Source organism: Castor canadensis, chromosome X (genome assembly GCF_047511655.1).
Source record: "Castor canadensis chromosome X, mCasCan1.hap1v2, whole genome shotgun sequence".
In the NCBI taxonomy this organism is placed as follows: domain Eukaryota; kingdom Metazoa; phylum Chordata; class Mammalia; order Rodentia; family Castoridae; genus Castor; species Castor canadensis.
The window spans coordinates 102989899-103011445 of NC_133405.1; the positions used below are offsets into that span (position 1 = coordinate 102989899).

Below are 21547 nucleotides of genomic sequence, written 5' to 3' on the forward strand. Positions count from 1 at the left end.
TTGAACTTGTCTTCTGTTAGGCACTAAAATAATTGAAATGCACAACTGTGACTAATTTTGTGTTTGGTACAGCACCTAGAGTATTCTTTGTACATGTGTTGATAATGCTTATACTTGGGAGTTTGAGGTTGGGAGGATCCAGGTTCCAGGCCAGCCCAGGCAAAAAAAGTTCACAAGACCTCATCTCACCCTTAAAAAAGTTGCAGCTGGTGGCACACGCCTATCATTCCCAGTGGGAAGCATAAAATAGGAAGATCACAGTTCAGGTTGACCTGGGCAAAAAGCAAGACCCTACCTTCAAAATAACCAAAGCAAAAAGGGCTGGAGGCTTGGCTCAAATGGTAGAGTACCTGCCTAGGAAGTGCAAAGCCCTGAGTTCAAACTTTAGTACCACAAAAAATGTGTGATATTTCTCCCCACTTGTTCAACAAGTAATTACTAAGTGCTTACTATATGCCAGGCCCCTATTTTGTTAAAGGGACACTGCAGTGAGCAAGAAAGATAAGGTTCCTGTTCTCATAGACTGATATTCTAACATGACAGACAGCAAAAATAGTAAGTTAATTTCAGACATTGAAGACAGTTCTAAATATACTATACAATGGAAAATGACAGCGAATGCCATAGTGGTAGGACTAAGATTGCCTCTTTCTGGAAAAACATTAGAGTAAGTGGCAGAGGGTACAGGATGAGAAGGAAAAGGCAGTTATGACCACATTCCTTAGGGCTTTGGAGGCCATGGTAAAAGATCTGAAACTTAGTCTGATTTTGGTGGGATGCCAGTGGAGGGTTTGGAGCAAGAGAATGATAGTCACTTGATATTCATTTGAGAACAAGCACTCTGGTGCAGAGGGAGGTAAGAGTGTCTGGTTTCTAGTGTGGCCAATAGATATCAGGTGAGGATGAGTGGAAGCAGAGAGACCAATCTGATAAGAAGTGATGCTAAATTGATGGCAATGAAGGTGGTTGTTGTGAGAGATGACTAGACTTTTTATGGATTGGGGGAGGAAGGAGGAGTGATGGAGAGAGAGAAATTAAACTTGCTTTCTAGTGTGTTGGCTTTTGGCACTTAGTGAATAATGGCGCCACTTACCAAGATGAATGAAGATCATTGGAAGAATGGTAGGTGTCTGGGAACAAATCATGACAGCACAGAATATGGAACGAAAGTCAATTCTGAAGAAGGTGTTTTGTTTAAGGGGCACTACAATTTCATATTCCCCAAATCTCCCTTGTTATGTTTTATAATATTGGATTCTAGTGACATTTTCCTGCCACTTGCCCAATTACTCTAAACATAGCCAAGAAAATGTATTGTTTGAATAATTTCTAGATAATTAAGAAGATGCCCTTCTGCATTTTCCAATTTTGCTCTCCTTTGTTCCTGTGCAGCTCTGCAAAGCAGCTTGGCACTCTTTTTGTGAACCTGTGTGTTACTGCAGAGACCCATGAAGTCTCCGCTCTCTGGTTCCTGTGGTACGTGAAGCAGTGTGGTGGCACCACCAGAATCATCTCAACAACCAATGGAGGGCAGGTACCCATTCATTCCCCCACATCCCAACAGAAAACCACCAATACCAGGATGAAAACTTGCATCAACCTTCAATCAGGAACTGCCAAAGCTCAGCAGACTTGTGAATTTTGGTGATTTACCCTGGCAGCTCAAAGTGGCTTTCAGAAGGGACAGTCAGGTATCCAGTGTGAGAGCCTAGCAATCAGTGTACTTTTAAGATCAGGCTTGTCTCTCTTTATGGCCTTTTGCCATTTTTCCATTTAAATATACATTGGATTATTGTTTGGTAAGATTGTAGGAGACCATCTGATGAACATAGCTTGAGCACTTCTTGGAAAGTTTGAAAAGGAAAATTAGACATGCATTTTCAATTTTGAACACACACACCATGGGCTGGAGATGTAGCTCAGTGGTAGAGTGAGTGCCTGCCTAGCATGTACCAGGCCCTGGATTCCATCCCTAGCACTGACAAAATTAAAAGAGGAACATTAAAAAAAATACACACAGCACACATGAAATTCATTCAGTGCTTGTTCCCTGAACCCCAGCATTCCACAAGGTACTGCGCCAGGCACAGAAGGAAGTAGATTTGAGTTCTTAGATAACCTCTTTGGCATCTTGTTCTTTTCTTCCCTCCCCCACCTCCCCTTCCCCTTCTCTTCCTCCTGTCCTCTTCCTCTTCCTCCTCCTTCTTTTTCTTCTTCTTCCTGAACCAATTTAAAATAGTCTTTTAAGAAATTACCTCTCAAACATACACTAAAGGACTTAAAAGCACATATAGACTCCAACACAATGGTAGTGGGAGACTTTAATATCCCTCTATCACCAATATATAGGCCACCCAAACAAAAAAATCAACAAAGAAATCCTAGAACTAAATGACACCATAGATCAAATGGACCTAACTGATGTCTACAGAATGTTTCATCCAACAACAGTACAATATACATTCTTCTCAACAGCTCATGGAACTTTCTCCAAAATGGATCATATCTTAGGGCACAAAGCAAGCCTCAGCAAATATAAGAAAATAGAAATTATACTGTGCATACTATCTGACCACAATGCAGTAAAACTAGAACGCAACAACAAAAACAACAGCAGAAAATATGCAAATAATTGGAGGTTGAATAACACATTCCTCAACGATCAGTGGGTCATAGAAGAAAGAAGAGAGGAAATCAAAAGATTCCTGGAACTTAATGAAAATAAAAACACAACCTATCAGAACCTATGGGACACAGCAAAGACAGTCCTAAGAGGAAAGTTTATAGCCATGAGTGCATATATTAAAAGGACAGAAAGATCTAAAAAAAAAAAAAACAACCTAATGCTATATTTCAAACTCCTAGAAAAACAAGGAGAAGCAGAACCCAAAATAAGTATATGGAAATAAATAATAAAAATAAGGGCTGAAATTAATGAAATAGAGGCCAAAAAATCCATACAATCAATGAAATAAAAAGCTGGTTCTCTGAAAAAATAAACAAGATTGACAAGCCCCTGGCAAATCAGACTAAAATGAGGAGGGAAAAGACCCAAATTAGTAAGATCAGAAATGAAAAAGGGGAGAGAACAACAAATACCACAGAAATCCAGGGAATCATGAGACTACTTTGTAAACATATATTCCAATAAATTGGAAAATCTTGAAGAAATGGACAAATTTCTAGATACTTAAGACCATCCAAAACTTAACCAAGAGGATATTAATCACCTAAACAGATTTATAACATGTAATGAAATTGAAGCAGCAACAGTCTCCCAAAACAGAAAAGTCCAGGACCTGACTGATTCTCAGCTGAATTCTACCAGACCTTCAAAGAAGAACTAATACCAACTCTCCTTAAACTTTTCCATGAACTAGAAAGGGAAGGAACACTGAGGAACATAACTCATTCTATGAAGTCAGTATTAAACTCATCCCCAAACCAGACAAAGGCACATCCAAAAAGGAGAACTATAGGCCAATCTCCTTATTGAACATCGAAGCAAAAATCCTCAATAAAATAATGGCAAGCCAAATCCAACAACATATCAGAAAAATCATTTACCACAACCAAGTCGGCTTTATCCCAGGGATGCAGGGGTGGTTCAACATATGTAAGTCAATAAATGTAAAACAGCACATTAATAGAAGCAAAGACAAAAACCATTTGATCATCTCAATAAATGCAGGAAAAGCCTTTGATAAGATTCAACACCACTTCATGATAAAAGCTCTAAGAAAACTAGGAATAGAAGGACTGTACCTCAACATTATTAAGGCTATATATGACAAAACTATAGCCAACATCATACTTAATGGAGAAAAACTGAAACCATTTCACCTAAAATCAGGAAGGAGACAAGGATGCTCACTATCCCCACTCCTATACAACATAGTCCTGGAATTCCTAGCCAGAAAAATAGGCAAGAAGAAGAAATAAAAGTAATACAAATAGGTAAACAAATAATCAAAGTATCTCTATTTGCAGGTGACATGAACCTATACCTTAAAAACCCAAAAAAACTCCACCCCAAAACTCCTAGACACCATAAGCAGCTTCAGCAATGTAGCAGGATACAAAATTAACTTACAAAAATCAGTAGCCTTTCTATACACCAACAATGAACAAATTGAGAAAGAATATAGGAAAACAATTCCATTTACAATAGCCTCAAAAAAACATCAAATACCTAGTAATAAACTTAACAAAGGATGTAAGTGACTCTACAAGGAGAACTACAAACCACTGAAGAAAGAGATCGAAGAAGACTATAGAATGTGGAAAGATCTCCAATGCTCATGGATTGGCAGCATCAACATAGTAAAAATGGCTATACTACCAAAAGCCACCTACATGCTCAATGCAATTTCCATCAAAATCCTAATGACATTCATTACAGAGATTGAAAAATCAACCCTAAAGTTTGTTTAGAAACATAAAAGACCATGAATAGCCAAGGCAATACTGAACAAAAAGAGCTTTGCTGGAGGTATCACAATACCCAACTTCAAACTATACTACAAAGCCACAGCAATAAAAACAGCATGGTACTGGCATAGAAACAGACATGAAGACCCGGATATGAATCCATTCAGCTATGCCCACCTTATTTTTGATAAAAGCACCAAAAACATACAATGGAGAAAAGACAGCCTCTTCAACAAATGTTGCTTGGAAAAGTGGTTATCTGCCTGCAGAAAACTGAAGCTAGATCCCTGCCTGTCACCCTGTACTAGTATCAACTCAAAGTGGATTAAGGACTTTAATATCAGAACTGAAACCTTGCAGTTAGTACAAGAAAGAGCAGGGAATACGCTGAAAGCAATAGATATAGGCAAGGACTTCCTCAGTAGAACTCTAGCAGGCCATCAGCTAAGAGAAAGGATGGACAAATGGGACTACATGAAATTAAAAGGCTTCTGCACAACAAAGGAAATGGTCTCTAAATTGAAGAGACCACCCACAGAGTGAGAGAAAATATTTGCTAGCTATACATCAGACAAAGGACTGATAACCAGAATATACAGGGAGCTCAAAAAACTAAACTCCCTCAAAATCAAGAAGTGGGCAACTGAACTGAACTTCAAAGGAAGAAGTCCAAATGGGCAAAAACACATGAAAAAATGCTCACCATCTCTAGCCACAAAAGAAATGCAAATCAAAACCACACTAAGATTCCACCTTACCCCTGTTAGAATAGCCATCATCAAAAACACTACCAACAACAGGTGTTGGCGAGGATGTGGGGAAAAAGGAATCCTCATACACTGCTGGTGGGAATGCGAGCTATTACAACCACTCTGGAAAACAATATGGAGGCTTCTTAAAAAATTAAACCTAGATCTGCCATCTGATCCAGCAATCCCACTCCTGGGGATATGCCTAAAGGAATGCGACTCAGGTTACTCCAGAGGCACCTGCACACTCATGTTTATTGCAGCACTATTCACAATAGCCAAGTTATGGAAACAGCCATGATGCCCCACTACTGACGAATGGATTAAGAAAATGTGGTATTTATACACAATGGAATTTTACTTAGCCACAAAAAAGAATGAAATTTTGTCATTCGCAAGTAAATGGATGGAACTGGAGAACATCATCCTAAGCGAAGTTAGCCAGGCTCAGAAGGCCAAAAGCACATGTTCTCCCTTGTATGTGGACTTTAGAACTAAAACAAATGCAGTAATATTATTGGACATGGGTCACACACTAAGGGAAGAGCGTGTACAGGAGGTCTAGGGAAAGGGAAGGAAACCTAAAACTTGAATGTGGTTGATGTGTTCACTGTAGAGGAGTGACTATAGTAATCTTAAACTGGCAGATGTCACTGTGGGAAGGGGACCAGGAAGTAGTGAAGAGGTCTGGTAGAGATGAACCAATGTGGGTTGCAATACACAAGTGCATGGAAGCAATGCTAGGAATCTCTCTGAATAGCTATCTTTATCCTAAACTAACAAAAATGGTATGTCTTTCTTATTATCTCTTATGTTTTCTCTTCAATAAAATCAGAGAACAACAAGGCAGAACAGGTTCTGCCCAGAAGTGGGGGATGGGAGGGGGTGGGAGAGTGGAGGGAGGTGGTCCAAACAATGTATACACATGTAAGTAAATGTAAAAACAATAAAGTAAAAGAAAGAAAAAACAAGAGAAGAAATTATGTCTTGGGAGGCTGAGATTGGGAGGTCATGGTCAAAGCCAGCCCAGGCAAAAAGTTTGTGAGACTCCATCTCAGCAGTAAAAAGCTGGGATCAGTGGCATGCACCTATCATCCCAGCAACAGCAGGAAGCATAAAATCAGAGGACTGTGGTCCAGGCCAGCCTGAGCAAAAAACAAAACAAAACAAAAACTAGGACCCTAGCTCCAAAATAACCAAGGCAAAAAGGGCTGAAGGTATGGCTCAAGCAGTAGAGTGCCTGCCTAACAAGTTCAAGTCTCTGAGTTCAAACCCCAGTACCACCAAAACAATGAACTGATCTGAAAATTGAGCAAGAGCAGGCAGTCAGCTCAACAGCACGCATAGCCAAGAAGAATATTGGGAAGCTTCGGAAACAGAGCTGGGGCAGGCAGGTGCACTAAGTTGTAATGACCTCGGTGGCCACAGCAGCAGCAGGCACCTGACCCTGGATGAGGTGGGCAACCTGCAACAAGGAGGCGCTGGCCTGAGGAGAGGGGGTTTAGTGCAGAGGTGGGGAGGTTCTGAGCCTGAGTCCCAGGGACAAGGTTAGGCATATTCAGGCAAGTGGTAACCAAACCCCAGGCAGTGTTTCACTAGGCCCAGCAGCCCAACAAAAGAATGCAGATGGGACACAGAACAGGGGTTATGACCAGTCAAGTGGGAGATGGGGTCATTGTGAGGATGTCCAGTGGAGGCTGGAGCCTGGGAATCTACAAGGGCATAACCTTTAAGGTGACTTACACAATCTATAATTTTGTCCCTAGTTAGAAAACAATGGTGAAAGAGAAAATTCCTGATAGAAAATGAAATCTTACACATCTCAGAGCAAAGGCAAGCCAGGAAAACTAGCCACTTAGTGATCAACACCCTCTTCTGTGTTTCCCACCCTTGTCTTGAGTCCTTTTCTCTTTCTAGGAGAGGAAGTTTGTAGGTGGATCTGGTCAGGTGAGTGAGCGGATAATGGACCTCCTCGGGGACCGGGTGAAGCTAGAGAGACCTGTGATCCACATTGACCAGACCGGAGACAATGTCATCGTGGAGACACTAAACCATGAGCTGTACGAGGTAAAGTGAGACCCTTAAACTGCAGGACAGAGACTAGAGTGCCATAGATAATGAAAGCTCATGTAAAGCCAAGAGTATTCCAGACCTTACAGTCCCTTTGCCAAAGCCACCTTCATCTGAAAGAAAGGAAAAAAGCGCCAGGATATGTGGGGGAAGGGAGATTTACAATAAGATATTTTACCAACCCTTTGTATTAGAATCTTGCATAACTAGAAAACCAAAGAAAATATTTATTTGATAAATATCAGGTACTTCCTCCATGCCTGGCATTATTCTAACACGGCAGGGAACAAAACAGATGCAATTATGTGTCTTTCCAAGGCTTGCATTAAAGGAGAAAGGCCATAATCAAATGTACAGCTAAAATCTCAAGTGTGTCAGATAATGATAAGTAATTTGGAAGAGATCAAGCTGGGAAGGAACAGAGTGTCACAGAGCAGGGTGAGGATGGACCGTGCAAGTTTAAATAAGGTCACTGCTGAAGGCCTTATTGAGAAGGTGATACTTGAGCCCAGAGCTGAAGGAGATGACAGGCTGAGCCATGTGGCTCTCAGGGGGAAGAGCATTTCAGGTACACAGAACGGCAAGTGCTAAGGCCCTGAGGTCAGAGGAGCATGCCTGATAGGATTAAGGTGATCAAAAGGTCAGAGCTAAGAGGACTGCAGGGAAGAGGAAGAGAAATGATACTAGAGGTAACAGGGTTAATTTCATGCATGACCTTGGAGGTGACTGTGAGGAACTTGGCTTTGACTTTAAGCATGATGGGAGATTTCAAACCAGGGAACAGTAAGGGCTGCTGTAGGTTTTAGTGGAATCATTCTGGCTTTGCGGTTATCTGACTGAAAGGGAACCATGGGGGAATGAGTGAGATGGGAGAGATAGATGGAGAGAGAGAAAGAGAGAGAGAGACAGACAGACAGAGAGAGACAGACAGACAGAGAGAGAGAGAAAGACAGAGAGAGAATCAAAACAGAAAAAACAGTAGACCAATGACATTTAACCACGTTGCTTTCCTCCAAGGCTAAATATGTGATCAGCGCGATTCCTCCTGTTCTGGGCATGAAGATTCACTTCAATCCCCCTCTGCCAATGATGAGAAATCAGCTGATCACTCGTGTCCCTTTGGGTTCAGTCATAAAGTGCATGGTTTATTATAAAGAACCCTTCTGGAAGAAAAAGGGTGAGTACTTTCCTTGTTACAAAAACCTTCAAGACAAGGTCTGAGAAATTTGGTGTCAAGACAAATATTTGCATGTACCTATTTTCATTGGAATACTGGATGCAAAATATTAGTCCAGGTTCTGAGTACAATTCTTTCAATAAAGTGTATTTGGGGGGCCAGGAATGATGGTACATGCCTATAATCCCAGCTACTTGGGAAGCAGAGGTAGGAGGATTAGGATTCAAAGCCAGCTGGGGCAAAGTTAGTGTGAGACTCTACCTGAAAATGAACTAAAAGCAAAAGGGCATGGCTCAAGTGGTAGAGAGCTTGCCTACCATGTACAAGGTCCTGGGTTCCATCCCCAGCACAAAAAAAAAATGGTGAGAATTCTGGAAACTTCCAGGCCACCTCTGACAGTATCAAGATTCTAGTATATTAAATGAAATTTCTTCATTTGTATACAGTTATCAGGTGCACTGCAATGCTAGGTCCAACAGCGTATTGGGAAACAAGGATGGAAATGTTCCAAATCCACTCTGTCAGTCCACTAGACTCTGGCCACATGTGGGTGCCCAATGCTCGAAATATAGCTAGGGACACTGAGGAACCAGAGTTTTCAATTTTATTTCATTGCTTTAAGTGTGAATGTGGATAGGCACATGGGTCTGGTAGCTATTGCATGGGACAGCACAATACTAGGGTCATTTCTTATTATTTTCATCATATCTGCTTATCTCCAAGTGGAGACCAAGAAAGAAGTCCCTAAGGCTGAAGGCAAAGGGCAGGATGGGTTGAAATGAGGAGTGAGACTGTAGAAAGGGGACACTTGACCAGAGACAAATGGGGACGGTGTGACATGGTATTCTGAGGGCAGTATTTCCTGCATACAGTCAGCTCCCTGTGTCTGCAGGCTCTATATCTGCAGATTCAACCAGTCATGGATCAAGAATAGTCAGAAAAAATTGCATCTGGCCCAGTGCGGTGGCTCATGCTTGTAATCCCAGCTACCAAGAGGCAGAAATCAGGACAATTACAGCTGGAGGCCAGCCTGGACAAAAAAAAAGCTAGTGAGACCTCAACTCATCAAATAAGTGGGACATGGTGATTGTATGCCTGTAATCCAAGCTATACAGGAGACTATAAGTAGGAGGATTGTGGTTGGAGGCTGGCCCCTGGCAAAAACTTGAGAACTTTCCTGAAAATAACTAAGACAAAAAAGGTCTGGGGGCCATGACTGAAGTGGTAGAGTGCCAGCCTAATAAGCACAATGCCCTGAGTTCAAACCCCAGCAGTGCCAAAAAAAAGAATTACATCTGTATTGAACATATGCAGACCTTTTTCTTGTTATCATTTCCTTAACAATTGGTATAGCAGCTATTTAAAGAGCGTTTGCATCACATTCGGTATTGTTAGTAATCTGGAGATGATTTAAAGTACGTGGGAGAACATGTGAAGGTTCTGTGCAGACACTACACCACTTCCTATAAAGGACTTGTGCATCCACAAGTCCTGAACCAGTCCCCCACAGACACCACGGACAGACACCCATAGTAACCCTTTTCAGCCACAGCACAGGCTCCTCATTCCCACTCCTGCAGACAGGCATGGCCAGCACTGACACTGACTGCTGCGTCAGCTAAGCGTGTATTTTACCCTTTGTCAGTGCTGCCCTGAGGAGCCATGAGTTTGCACTCAGGGTCTCGTGCTTGCTAAGCAAGCACTCTACCTCTTGAGCTATGCCCCCATCCCTGTTTTGCTTTAGATTATTTTTCAATAGGGTCTTGCTCTTGCCCACCGCTGGCATCAGACCATGATCCTCTGCTCTGCCTCCTGCATAGCTGGGATTACAGACACTAGCCACTATGCCTAGCCTGTCTCTTCTTTTAAGGAGAATCTCTAACTTTCCATTTTGTGTAAGCAAGCCTTCACCTTCTGTGTGCTATGTACCAGGCAAGAAGTAAGCCCTAGTGTCAAAAAGAAAACTCAAGTTCTCCACTATCCGGATAAGGCCACATCTGACTTGGTCCTTGTTGGTAATGAGCACACAAAATGGTAATGACTAATCCTTTAAAAAATGACTGTAGACTTTGGCCCCAGCAAAGTATTTGAGATTTCTTTTGAGTCATTGTAAGCTGAGTGTGCCTGATTCAAATACTCAGAATCCTAAATACTCCAACACCTGCAACTTTTTGAGCTCTTACCTAAAGCTACAAGTGGAAAATTCCATACCATGAAGCTTTGTTTCATGCATAAAATTATTTAAAATATTGTATTAAATTATCCTCAAGCTATATGTATATGCATATGAAATATTAATGATTTTCATGTTTAACTTGGGTTACATCCCAAAGACATCTCAATAAGTATATGCAAACATTCCAAAAATCCCCCAAGTCCAAAATCCTTAACACTTCCGGTTGCTAGCATTTCAGATAAGGAATACTCAAGCCATACTTAATTACAGTGTCTTTGACAGTGACATTGGCAGTCTGATGCAAGGCCAGTACCCTGTCCTAATTCAAATTTCATTATGGAATCTTTCATATATGTATATGTGTGTGTGCACATGCATGTGTGTGTGTGCATTTTTGATGGGACTGGGGTTTGAACTCAGGGCTTCCCTCCCTCCCCTCCTTCCTCCATCTCTCCCTCCTTCCTTCTTTTCTTTCATTTTTTTGTGCTGAGCAGGTGTTCTACCACTGAGCTACATACACCCCCAGCCCTACATAGGGCCTTCCTATCCCCTTGATCTTTGTCACTGGGATCCAGATATTTTTGCAGCTGTACACATTAAAAAATTAAATAAATATTTATTTAGTCCTAAGTTATATGCACATACTTTTGAAAATATGTATTGTTATACCTATGAAACACACCAAGTAGACTTTTTGAAAAGCTCAGAATTTCTAGCATTTTCTTCCACTATCTAGATGTACAGTCTAGGTATATACACCCTGCTTGGACAGCATAGACTTATATTATCTAGTCCTCTGACCATACTGTGCTGTTCCAATCATTATAGCCTCATGGTATGTTTTGGCAGCTAGTGCCATTCTCTCATCATATTATTTTTCTTAGTAAACTTCAAGTATTCTTCCAGGCAAACATTGTGACTGTTTCACCAGGCCACCTTCCTCTCAAGAAGCTTTTATCATTATTTTACTCTGAATCTCCCTCTTCCTCACCTCTCACGGCTGGGACATCTCCATTCTCTCTGAGGATGTTACTCAGTGCTTGCTGGGAACTTTCTCCTACTCCCTGAATCGTTGGCTGTTTTTTTTTCCTGAGAGTCTTCTGGTTGGTTGGTTTGTAGTTCATTTGTTCCTGCCTTTGTATTTGCTTTTCCCCTTAAAAGACCTGAAATGTCTAGATGTCCTTGCCTGTCCCTTTTAAAGAGTGAGCCCCCACAAAGAGATGGAACACTGTGTGCAGGGGCAGGGCTTCTGAGCTTCCTCCCTGCAAGTGACAGAAATTCCACTGATGCTGCCTGCCTGGTTCCCCCTGGCGTGAACATGGCTTTTCTCTCTTCTCCTTGTTCCCTCACTTCCTCCAAGTGCACCCACCTGGCTCAGAGGCCAGCCTTGCTCTGGGAAGGAAGGGTCCAAAGAGCCCTCCACCCAGACAGCAGTGCCTCCACCCTGGTCCTCCTGGTGTCCTGTCAGCTGATCCCTCCAAGATCCATATGCACCTGCTCTTCTCTCCCAGGAACTCCTGTCCTGTCTGTCCCCTCTCTTTCTTGCCTGCTTCTAACAGGTCTCTTGTATTTTTAAGTCTTCTTGAGTTCTTGGGTGGACTTTGAACATTCCTTCTTCCACACTCAGTCTTTCTCAATGCCTTTTCCTATCCCAGCCCACATGGTGGGGAAAGATGTGGGAAGAGAGAGGGAAGAAAGTGCAGTTTCAAAGGCCTCCAGGGTGTCCGCTCACATATGCATGCATGCACACAGATTAGGGAGGTGTGTGGCCCCAAAGTTTTCTCTGTTCATTCTTCTCATTTTGAAGGAGTATTTTGGTTTTTCTATACAACATTTGCTCCATAGCCGTCCATCATAATTTTGTTTCAACAACCTCAGATTTGTAAGAAAATGATGGAGCAAAAGGAGGAGTACAGTGCAGTATGGTATTATTATAACATTTCAGACTCAGACCTGAAATTTTCACTACCATCTTTTGTTGAAACTGCACTGACAGGCATTCCCAGTATCCACAGGGGATTGGTTCCTGGACCCCCATATGGATAGCAAAATCCTCAGATGCTAACACCCTTTATATAAAATGGTGTATCCTTTGCCTAGAGCCTACGCACCTCCTCCCACGTGCTTCATATCAGCTCTAGATTACTTATAATGCCCAGTGCAATCTAAATGCTAAGGAAATAGTTGCTGGACTGTATTCTTTAGGGAATCATGACAAGCAAATAGTCTGGTCGTATTCAGTACACATACAATGTTTTTCTCAAATATTTTCAAGCCATAGTTGGTTTGAATCCACAGAGGTAGAACATACAGGAGGCCAACTATATTTTGTTCAAGGGAGAATAAGGGAAGCCTTTTTTATCCAGAATGAGCTGAAATTGTTTTCCAAGTTGTTCTTGAGGGGGAAAGGGGTCTTTAGAGGTCATGTTGGAAATGAGGACTTGGCACTGTACGGATTTTAGTTTTCCATGCTCTCTCTGCCCTGCTTCTGGACAGTCAAGAACTACTTCAAATAGAATAAGTGGCATTCTTCCTCTTGCTCCATCATTTTCTTGTGAATCTGAGGTTATTTTAACAAAATTATGATGGACAGCTCTGGAGCAAATGTATAGAAAAACCAAAAGCATTCCTTCAGAATGAATAGATGGCAATGTGCATCTGTAGTTCCAGCTACTCAGGAGGCTGAAGCAAGAGAGTCACTTGAGCCCAGGAGTTCAGAGCCAGCCCCGGCAACATAGCAAGACCCCATCTCAAAAACTAAAACTAAAACTAAAATAAAATGAAAATAGTACATGGCTTCTCATAAAAGTGTGACCATCCAGCCCCTTCCATCTTACAGAATGGACTGGTATTTCCCTTGTACAACCTTTATTTTATTCTGATTCCCACTGAAAGAAGAAATAGGGGACACAAGGATTTACAGCAAGGAAAACAGGTTTCACGAAATGGTGACCTGGATGAATCCCAAATACCACCTTATTCTACTTTTTGCAGAGAAGGGCGTATGATTTGATTTTTTTCACAAAATATTGGCTACTCAGCCTTCCTGTTTCCATCGGTTTGGTTTGCCATCAAATATTTAGAATATGATATGCTGTGGCAAGCCTCTCAAGTTCAAACATATGAGCTTCATTGGAAGGGCAGTTTGATAGGATGATAAACATGTTCTTCCCTTTTGGTCTTCTCCAAGATTTCTGTGGCACCATGATGATTGAAGGAGAGGATGCTCCAATTGCCTACACATTGGATGATACCAAACCGGATGGCAGCTATGCCGCCATAATGGGGTAAGGCACAAGTGTGAGATTTTGGCTCAATTTGGTGTTGACAAGATGATCAAATACTATTAATAAATTCATCCCAAATTTGGTGAAATGATTTTCACTTATAATGCTGTTCACCAAATCCAGCAAAAGAAAAATTCTTTTTTTTAAATTTGTTTATTTTTTTGTTCATTTATTCACATGTGCATACATTGTTTGGGTCATTTCTTCACCCTGCCCTCCTCCCCCCTCACTTCCAGGTAGAACCTGTTCTGCCCTTATCACTGATTTTGTTGAAGAAAAGATATAAACATAATAAGGAAGACATAGCATTTTTGCTAGTTGAGTTAGGGATAGCTATACAGAGAGATTCCTACTATTGCTTTCATGTACCCATGTGTTACGACCCATGTTGATTCATCTCTAATTGATCTTTACATTGGTTCCTGATCCCCTTCTCATGATTACCTGTCGTTTTAAGGTTTCTGTATTAGTTCCTCTGGAGTGGGGACATCAAACGTTTTCAGGTTTTGGGTTTTCTACCTATTCCTATATCTCCCATATGTGCTCTCCCCTTTTCCAAAAGAAAAATTCTTGTTGCTTCTTTTTGTCTGTCTTCCAAGGTATAACTATCTACAAAGTAGATATTGTACCAAGAAGTACAATGCCATAACATTTTAAAATTTGTTATATTAATTTTCTGTTTGATATTTAATACAGGGATAGGTATATTTTTATGAACTGTCTTTTGCTAAAGCATGACAATAGGCCTTATTGGGACGTTCTACTAAGAGGACTTTTTGTGGAGGCTGTGTGGCCATCCATGTTGTCTAACTCTGTTTTGTGTTGCTGTAACAAGAGCACCGATGACTGAGTAATTTATAAAGAAAAGAGGTTTATTGTAACTCACAGTTCTGGAAGTCCAAGAGTGTAGCACCAGCATCTATTTAGCTTCTGGGGAGGGCCTTGTGCCACTTCATGCATGGCAGAAGGAAATGGGAATGTGCCAAGAGAGGAAGCCAACATGCTCTACAACAACCCACTCTAGCAAGAACTAAGCCATTGCCATGGCAACTGTACACATCCTTTCACGAGGGCTGATCCCTCACCACCCCAGATGCCTCTTAAAGGCCCCATTACCCCTCAATACCATCACTTTGGGAGTGAAGTTTTATCATAAGTTTTGGTGGGGGCGAATCATATCCAAACTATAGAAAATATTATTTATGTGGGAGACTGAGATTTTCTGAGTCCCATTAGAGAGGAGCCAAGGCCAGTTCTACCCTTAGCTTGCCAGGAAAGATCATTACAGATGGAGGGTGTCTTGGAGGCCAGTACTTTTTCCAAAGAGGAGTTAAAATTAAAATTGCCCCTAGAACACGTATATGTTTATCTCCGAGAAAGCCAAGGTGAGAACAGGAAACTCAAAGCCAACTGTTAAGTAGAAAGCAATCCTAGGGAAGGAAATGAGGCAGAGTCTAGAAGGTTGAAGCTAGGGGGACACTGTCACGGAGAAAGACCCCAAAGAGCAAGTCTGGTCGGAATTGGAAGGGCTGGTGTGCAGCCTTCAGTGGGCATTTGAGGCCAGGGCTCCTTCTTTATTGGCCACCAGCCAGATTAGGAGGAAGTGGATCTGTCATCATGTTATCCTAGACAGAATTTATGGTCAGTCATCTACTTTTGTCCCTTGACTCCCAAAGCCAGGAGGTGCTTTCAGCATCAGGAATGCAACATATAAATAGTAAAACTGAACATAAAATAAACTAGTGTCTAGATTGTTTCTACTGGTTGACTTTTAACATTATGTAGCTATAGAAGTGAATTCAGGATGAAAAGAATTCATTTTTCTTCTTCTCTTATTTGTATGTTACAGATTTATCCTTGCTCACAAAGCCAGAAAATTGGCACGTCTTACCAAAGAAGAGAGGTAACAAAAAGTGTTCCTCCTTCCCTGCCAACCTCCTTCCTTTTCTGCCTCCTTCCTTGCCTTCCAAGTTTGCTTAACTTTTAACTTACAGAATGCCTGATGATATGTGTATTGCCAATGATACGTGTCTCTCGTGTTGGTGCTAAGGGCTGTTGATAAAGGCAAAGTGCTGATAACGTAAGAGCCAAGTATTCAGGTTATTATTTATTGAGTTTATTGCACACAAGACACCGTGCTAGGAAGGAACTATGGAGACCATGAAGACGAATATAACCCAGGGGCTGACCAGTTACTCATGGAGGAGATAACCAGATAGACAAACAGCACATGGACACTGCATAACAGTTACAGATTGTGGGTCCGGGGGAGCCCATCTCTCTGGGGGGTGGCAATTTCTTCCCGTGATTCTGTATTCCCGCAGCTAAGAGCCCTAAGTGACAACATGGTGCCTTTTTTCCCCTTCCATCAGCACGCTCCTCTGTGACCAATGCCACCTCTGCATGTGGCCCAGAGTTAGGGCGGTCTGCCTGGGTCACACGCCTAAATAAAAATGTCCAACTGGAATACAATTCGGGAAGGTTAGGAAGTGTACTCTGGTTGGTTCATTCCTGGATCTCCAGTGCCTGGCACAAATAGATTTTTCATGTTACACTGTACTAAACTTGTATCTTTGTAAGTACTGACATCTACCCATTGCTTCTAAATGATCTATCATGCCCACAAAAGACTTTTCTATTCCAAGATAATTTTGTTTTTTAATTACCTATTTTCCACTACCTTTCTGGACTCATTTATTACATGAAAATCTTTGCTCCTTCTGAAATATATTTTGGAGTGAGAAGTAATGTAGGTGTTTCAACTTTCAGCCACTTGTCCAATTGCCATTTTTCTGAGTAATCTTTCCTTTCCCCCACGGGTTTATGAATTCTAAATACCCTTATGTATTTACATATTTCTGAGTTTAATTTTACTTCTTTACTCTGGCCATTCCTCTGCTTGTGCCTAGCTATTTCATTGAGAGCAAGAAAGAGAGAGAGAGAGAGAAAATAGAGGAAGAAGGAAGAAAGAAATTAGGCATTTTTATACACTTTTGTGTGTAAAAAGAATTCCTGGATTTAAAATAATAATACTGTTAAAAGTTACTGACCTACCTCTAGGTTATGTTCTATCTCTCCTTTAGAATTACTGTTCTATAAAAAGCACTCTTGAAATAGCAAAGCATATTTATAGAAATAACATTGTCTTATCTTGAGTATTTAATTGACAAATTGTATCTGTTGGCTTACTCCTAATTCCTCCAGTAAACTTAAGAGCTTTGATTTATTGCACATTTATTTATTACATACCAGTTGTTGGGCTGGAAATTTCATATTGGTGTTTCTCACAATTGAGAATCACCTGGAAGGTTCATGAAAACACAGATGGCTTCACTCCCCATTCTGAGTGAGGAGGTCTGGGGTGGGACGTGAGCGTTGACATTCCTCCCAAGTCCTGCACTCATGCTCATGCTGCAACTCTGGGAACGAGAGTTTTGAATAGTTAATGAGCAAGTCATGTGTGGCATGGTATGGTGGTACACTTCTATAATCCCAGCTACTAGGGAGGCAGTGGTAGGACCGTGGTCTGAGGCCGGCCCCAGACAAAAGCATGAGACCCTATCTGAAAAATAACCAAAACTAAAAAGGCTGGGAGTATGGCTCAAGTGGTAGAGCACCTGCCTAGCAAGTGCAAGGTCCTGACTTCAAATCCCAGCACTGCCAGAGCAAAAGGCATGGAAGATTGTTGGTTAAAGTAAAGCTCTGCAACCTGCCTGAGATCTCACAGTGTGTAAGGGACAGAAGCAAAAGTTACAACTTTTCCTGTTCCCTCCCTTTCCACTGTGCCCACTGCCTCATAGCAGGGCAGGGGGACAAAGATGAGATGACAAGGGCCATGCCTTCATCCTCCTGGCAAATCCGGGGCTTAGCAGACGGACAGACACTTAAGAGGTCCACAATCTGTTTTCTCAAATGAATGAAGAAACTGCCCCATGCCCCGCAGTGGTGCAGGCAGCGCATCACTTACTCTCTTAGACGTTTATCAGCAAGGGCTGGCAGCATGGCTCAAGTGGTAGAGCACCTGCCCAGTGAGCATGAGGACCTGAGTTCAAACCCTAGCACTGCCAAAAAAATCATCAACAATACCACCTGATTCATATTTGTGACCTCATAGGTTTAAGACATTTTTTCTTTTAAAAAATTAAAATGGGCCAGGGATATAGCTTAGTGGTAGAGTTCTTGCCTAGTGTGTATGAGGCTCTGGGTTCCATCCCCAACACCGCAAAAAGAAAATTAAAATGAAATGTCAAAGTGGGGGCAGTCACTCTGCCACTTGAGCCATGCTGTGAGTCCCCCCTTTTTTTCGATAAGCATTTTTTGGCTGGCACTGGGATTTTGAACTCAGGGCCTCATACTTGTTCCACAGAGTCATTTTTCCCTTTCCTTCCTTCCTTTCTTCACCTTCACTTTTCTCATTAATTTCTTCTTCTGTTCCATAGGCTGAAGAAACTCTGTGAGCTCTACGCAAAGGTTCTGGGCTGCCAGGAAGCTCTGCAGGTAAGGCTGTCTCCTGGCCCTTCCCCAAGGTGGGGGAGCCTCACTGTGTTCTGAGGGCATGGGCAGCAGGCTGGCTGACTTAGAAGTGGGCCAGAGAGTATGGGCCCTGTTTGTACTGGTGGCGTGTCAGGAACCCTGTGACATGCTACGGTTTAGTTGGTACTACACCTGTCCCTGAATTCACATCTTTGCCTGCAGCAGGACATTGTGCTACTCTCCCCCCAGCTCTGTCAGGGGGTAAAAGAAGGGGTGCTTCTACTACCCATGGGGAGCTCCGAGATCCTGGGAGCCTGGATGGGAATGAAAGAAGACCTTTCTTTTTCTCTGGGGGTCTTATAAGAAGACCATGATCTCATTCCTGTGCACAAACGCACCCTTACTCCAGCCCGCTGTCTTGCAGGTGAAAGCAGGCCAACCTGTTCCCCCCTTGCATGACCCCTTTCCTGCCTTGTTTTAGGGACTGAAGAAAGACAGGCTGATGGACCCAGTCCTGTCACCTGGGTTTCCTAGATACCTTTCGAAGTAGCCTGACCAGATGATGATCTTCAAATTAACTCAGTAGAACTCCAAGGCCATTAGAGGTGGGATGGGGGTGGGCAGGGTAGGGAGGTGGTGTGGTAGGCAAGCATGCCAGCACTTCTTTCTTGGGACATTTGATGACTGTCAGAGGCCCCAAAGGGCTCATAAGCAGTAGCTACCACCACCTCCCTCACCAATATCTAAAATGACGGATTGGTGTTCTTATAAAAGTCACCAGAGTGCTGGGTTGTTAATTTTTTGCCTGGGTTATGTCAGCTTTTGAAAGTGGTTACAGAATCCGGGTATCCAGGAGCCATCTGAAGACAATGGAGAGCAAGGTACAAAGGAGCGGCTAAAAGGGGAGGCCCGTCTCCACGGGCTGGGCGAGCACCTCCTTACTTCGCGTAGACCTCCAACCCTTAGTGCTTACGTTGTTCCACTTAGGAGGGGCTGGCTTTCTCCTGGCCAAGTTGTTGTGACTTTTGAACTTGTCATTTTTTATCTTTTTTTTTCAGTAGTGGGGTTTGAACTCAGGGCTTCATGAGTTGCTAGGCAGGCACTCTACCTCTTAAGCACTACCACTTGGCTATTTTCAAGATAGGGTCTCACTTTTGTTGCCGGAGCTAAACTCAAACCTCGAGCCTCCTGATTTCTGCTTCCCGACTAGCTAGGATTACAGGCGTGAGCCACTGGTGCCGGGCTGATCATTATTTTAAAGCAAGATTTTTCATACCCCCGTTGGGGGCATTCTGTACTTGATGTCAGTGAGACACATGCTCTTGAGGAGTTTTGCAATTCTTTCTCAGGAAATGAACAAGAACAATTAATTGAATGATTTAGAGAGAAACAATGTCAGTGAGGAATACACTTTTATTTTTTGCTTTCATATACCATTTAGCAAGTTTAATTACAGGCTTAGCCTCTAGGCTCCAGGATAGTAAGTGAAGTAGCAAAACTAAAAATATATACAACACTAAAAAAGTCATTTAACAGCTGTTAAAAATCATTTAATTTGTTTCTTAAAAATGCTGTTTGAGGGCTGGGCATGGTGGTGCACATCTGTAATCCGAGCTACTTAGGAGGTAGAAATCAGGAGGATCGAGGTTTGAGTTCAGGTCAAGCAACAGACCCTATCTGAAAAACAAACTAAAACAAAAAATGGTAGAGTGCCTGCTAGGCAAACACAAGGCCCTGCGTTCAAATCCCAGTACCACCCCTCAAAAAATGCTGTTCTGGATATTTTACCCAGCGTCTTTGAAGTCACACTCTGAGACACTTTCAGTCTATAGCAATTTGTAACTGAAGTTTCTCCTACAACTTGAGTGAGGAAAGCAGTTGTTCTCATAGTTCTAAAAAAGGTGAGCATGTTTGTATTTGGGAAAGCGTCTTTTTCTAGAAGCATGTGGATGGTTAGCTCCCCGCTGGTAAACATGAGCCGCTCCTGCCCCTGCATTCCTCTGATGCAGAGGAAGCCCCTTATTTGCCCTTGCCTTGGTGTCTGCTTTGTGGAAGGGTGAAAGGGAAAGTGCCGTGTCTCTTCTGATTGGCTGCAAAGAGCCCAAGAAGGATGCTCAGGTGGTGGCTTTAGTGCTCAGATGCTGGGACATGCAGGGACACCACAAGTGACCTGCAGCCACTTAAACCCATCAGGCAGGGCCTCGTGCTTTGTAAATAGGATGCTTTATGAATGGCTATCCAAAGTCAATTATGTGATTGCAGAAAATTTTTAAACAAAACATTTTTCAAAATGTATTATTTTGGCAATACTAGGATTTGAACTTAGGGCCTCGTGCTTCCTAGGGAGGCACTATACAACCTGAGTCACACCTTCAACCCTTTTTGCTTTTAGTTATTCTTCAGATGGATCTTGTGTTTTTGCTGGGGTCAGCCTTGGGACCACAATCCTCCTATCTATGCTTCCCACTTAGCTGGGATTACAGGTGTGTTCCACCACACCTGGATTGTTGGTTGAGATGGAATCTCACTAGCTTTTTGCCTGGGCTGGCCTCAAACCATGATCCTCCCAAACTCTGCCTCCCAAAGAGCTGAGATTATAGGTGTGAACCACCATGCTTGGCCTTTAAAATATATTTTTTTCAAAATCTATTTTTAATCAAGCATTCTTCTATTAAAACTTGCTGTGTTGATATTATCTTGATAAAGTTCCTGTTTAGTTGTGTGTGTATGTGTGTGTGTGTGTGTGTGTGTGTGTGTTACTAGGAATCAAACCTAGGCATGACCTTTACCACTCATCCACAACCCCAACCTCTGTTTTTGTAAAGTGTTCAAACTTTACAAAACCACAGCTAAAGTATTGCCTATTCATGGCAAAACTCTATTTTGCAGATCAAATATTTGTTTACAAGTACCACCATCAATAGAAGTGCTTACATGCCACGGAAACCTTAGTTTAGCTATCTAACTTTCCTTAACAAAGCTTGCCTCCACCAAAAACATGAATCTGGTCATCCTTTTGCTTCAACAGACATGTTTTTCTGGTTTTTCCTGTCCAACCACTCTAGTAAATATAAGTTTTAAGTTATTTTAAAAGCTCGGCTAGCAGAGTAGCTCAAGTATGAGGTCCTGAGTTCAAACCTTAGTCTCCTCCCCCACCCAAAAAAAACCCTTTTCTCAAAACCAT

At 42.2% G+C, this 21547-nt stretch overlaps 1 protein-coding gene across 1 annotated transcript in view; it reads left to right on the forward strand.

Annotated features, from left to right (window-relative positions):
* The window catches only part of Maob (monoamine oxidase B), a 113115-nt gene that overhangs the window by 83382 nt on the left and 8186 nt on the right, over window positions 1-21547 (forward strand). Inside the window, exons 6-11 of the mRNA XM_074062794.1 lie at window positions 1393-1534; window positions 7098-7247; window positions 8268-8427; window positions 13794-13890; window positions 15740-15793; window positions 18330-18387. Of these exons, the coding sequence (XP_073918895.1) occupies window positions 1393-1534; window positions 7098-7247; window positions 8268-8427; window positions 13794-13890; window positions 15740-15793; window positions 18330-18387 (661 nt within the window). The remainder of the gene's footprint in view (window positions 1-1392; window positions 1535-7097; window positions 7248-8267; window positions 8428-13793; window positions 13891-15739; window positions 15794-18329; window positions 18388-21547) is intronic.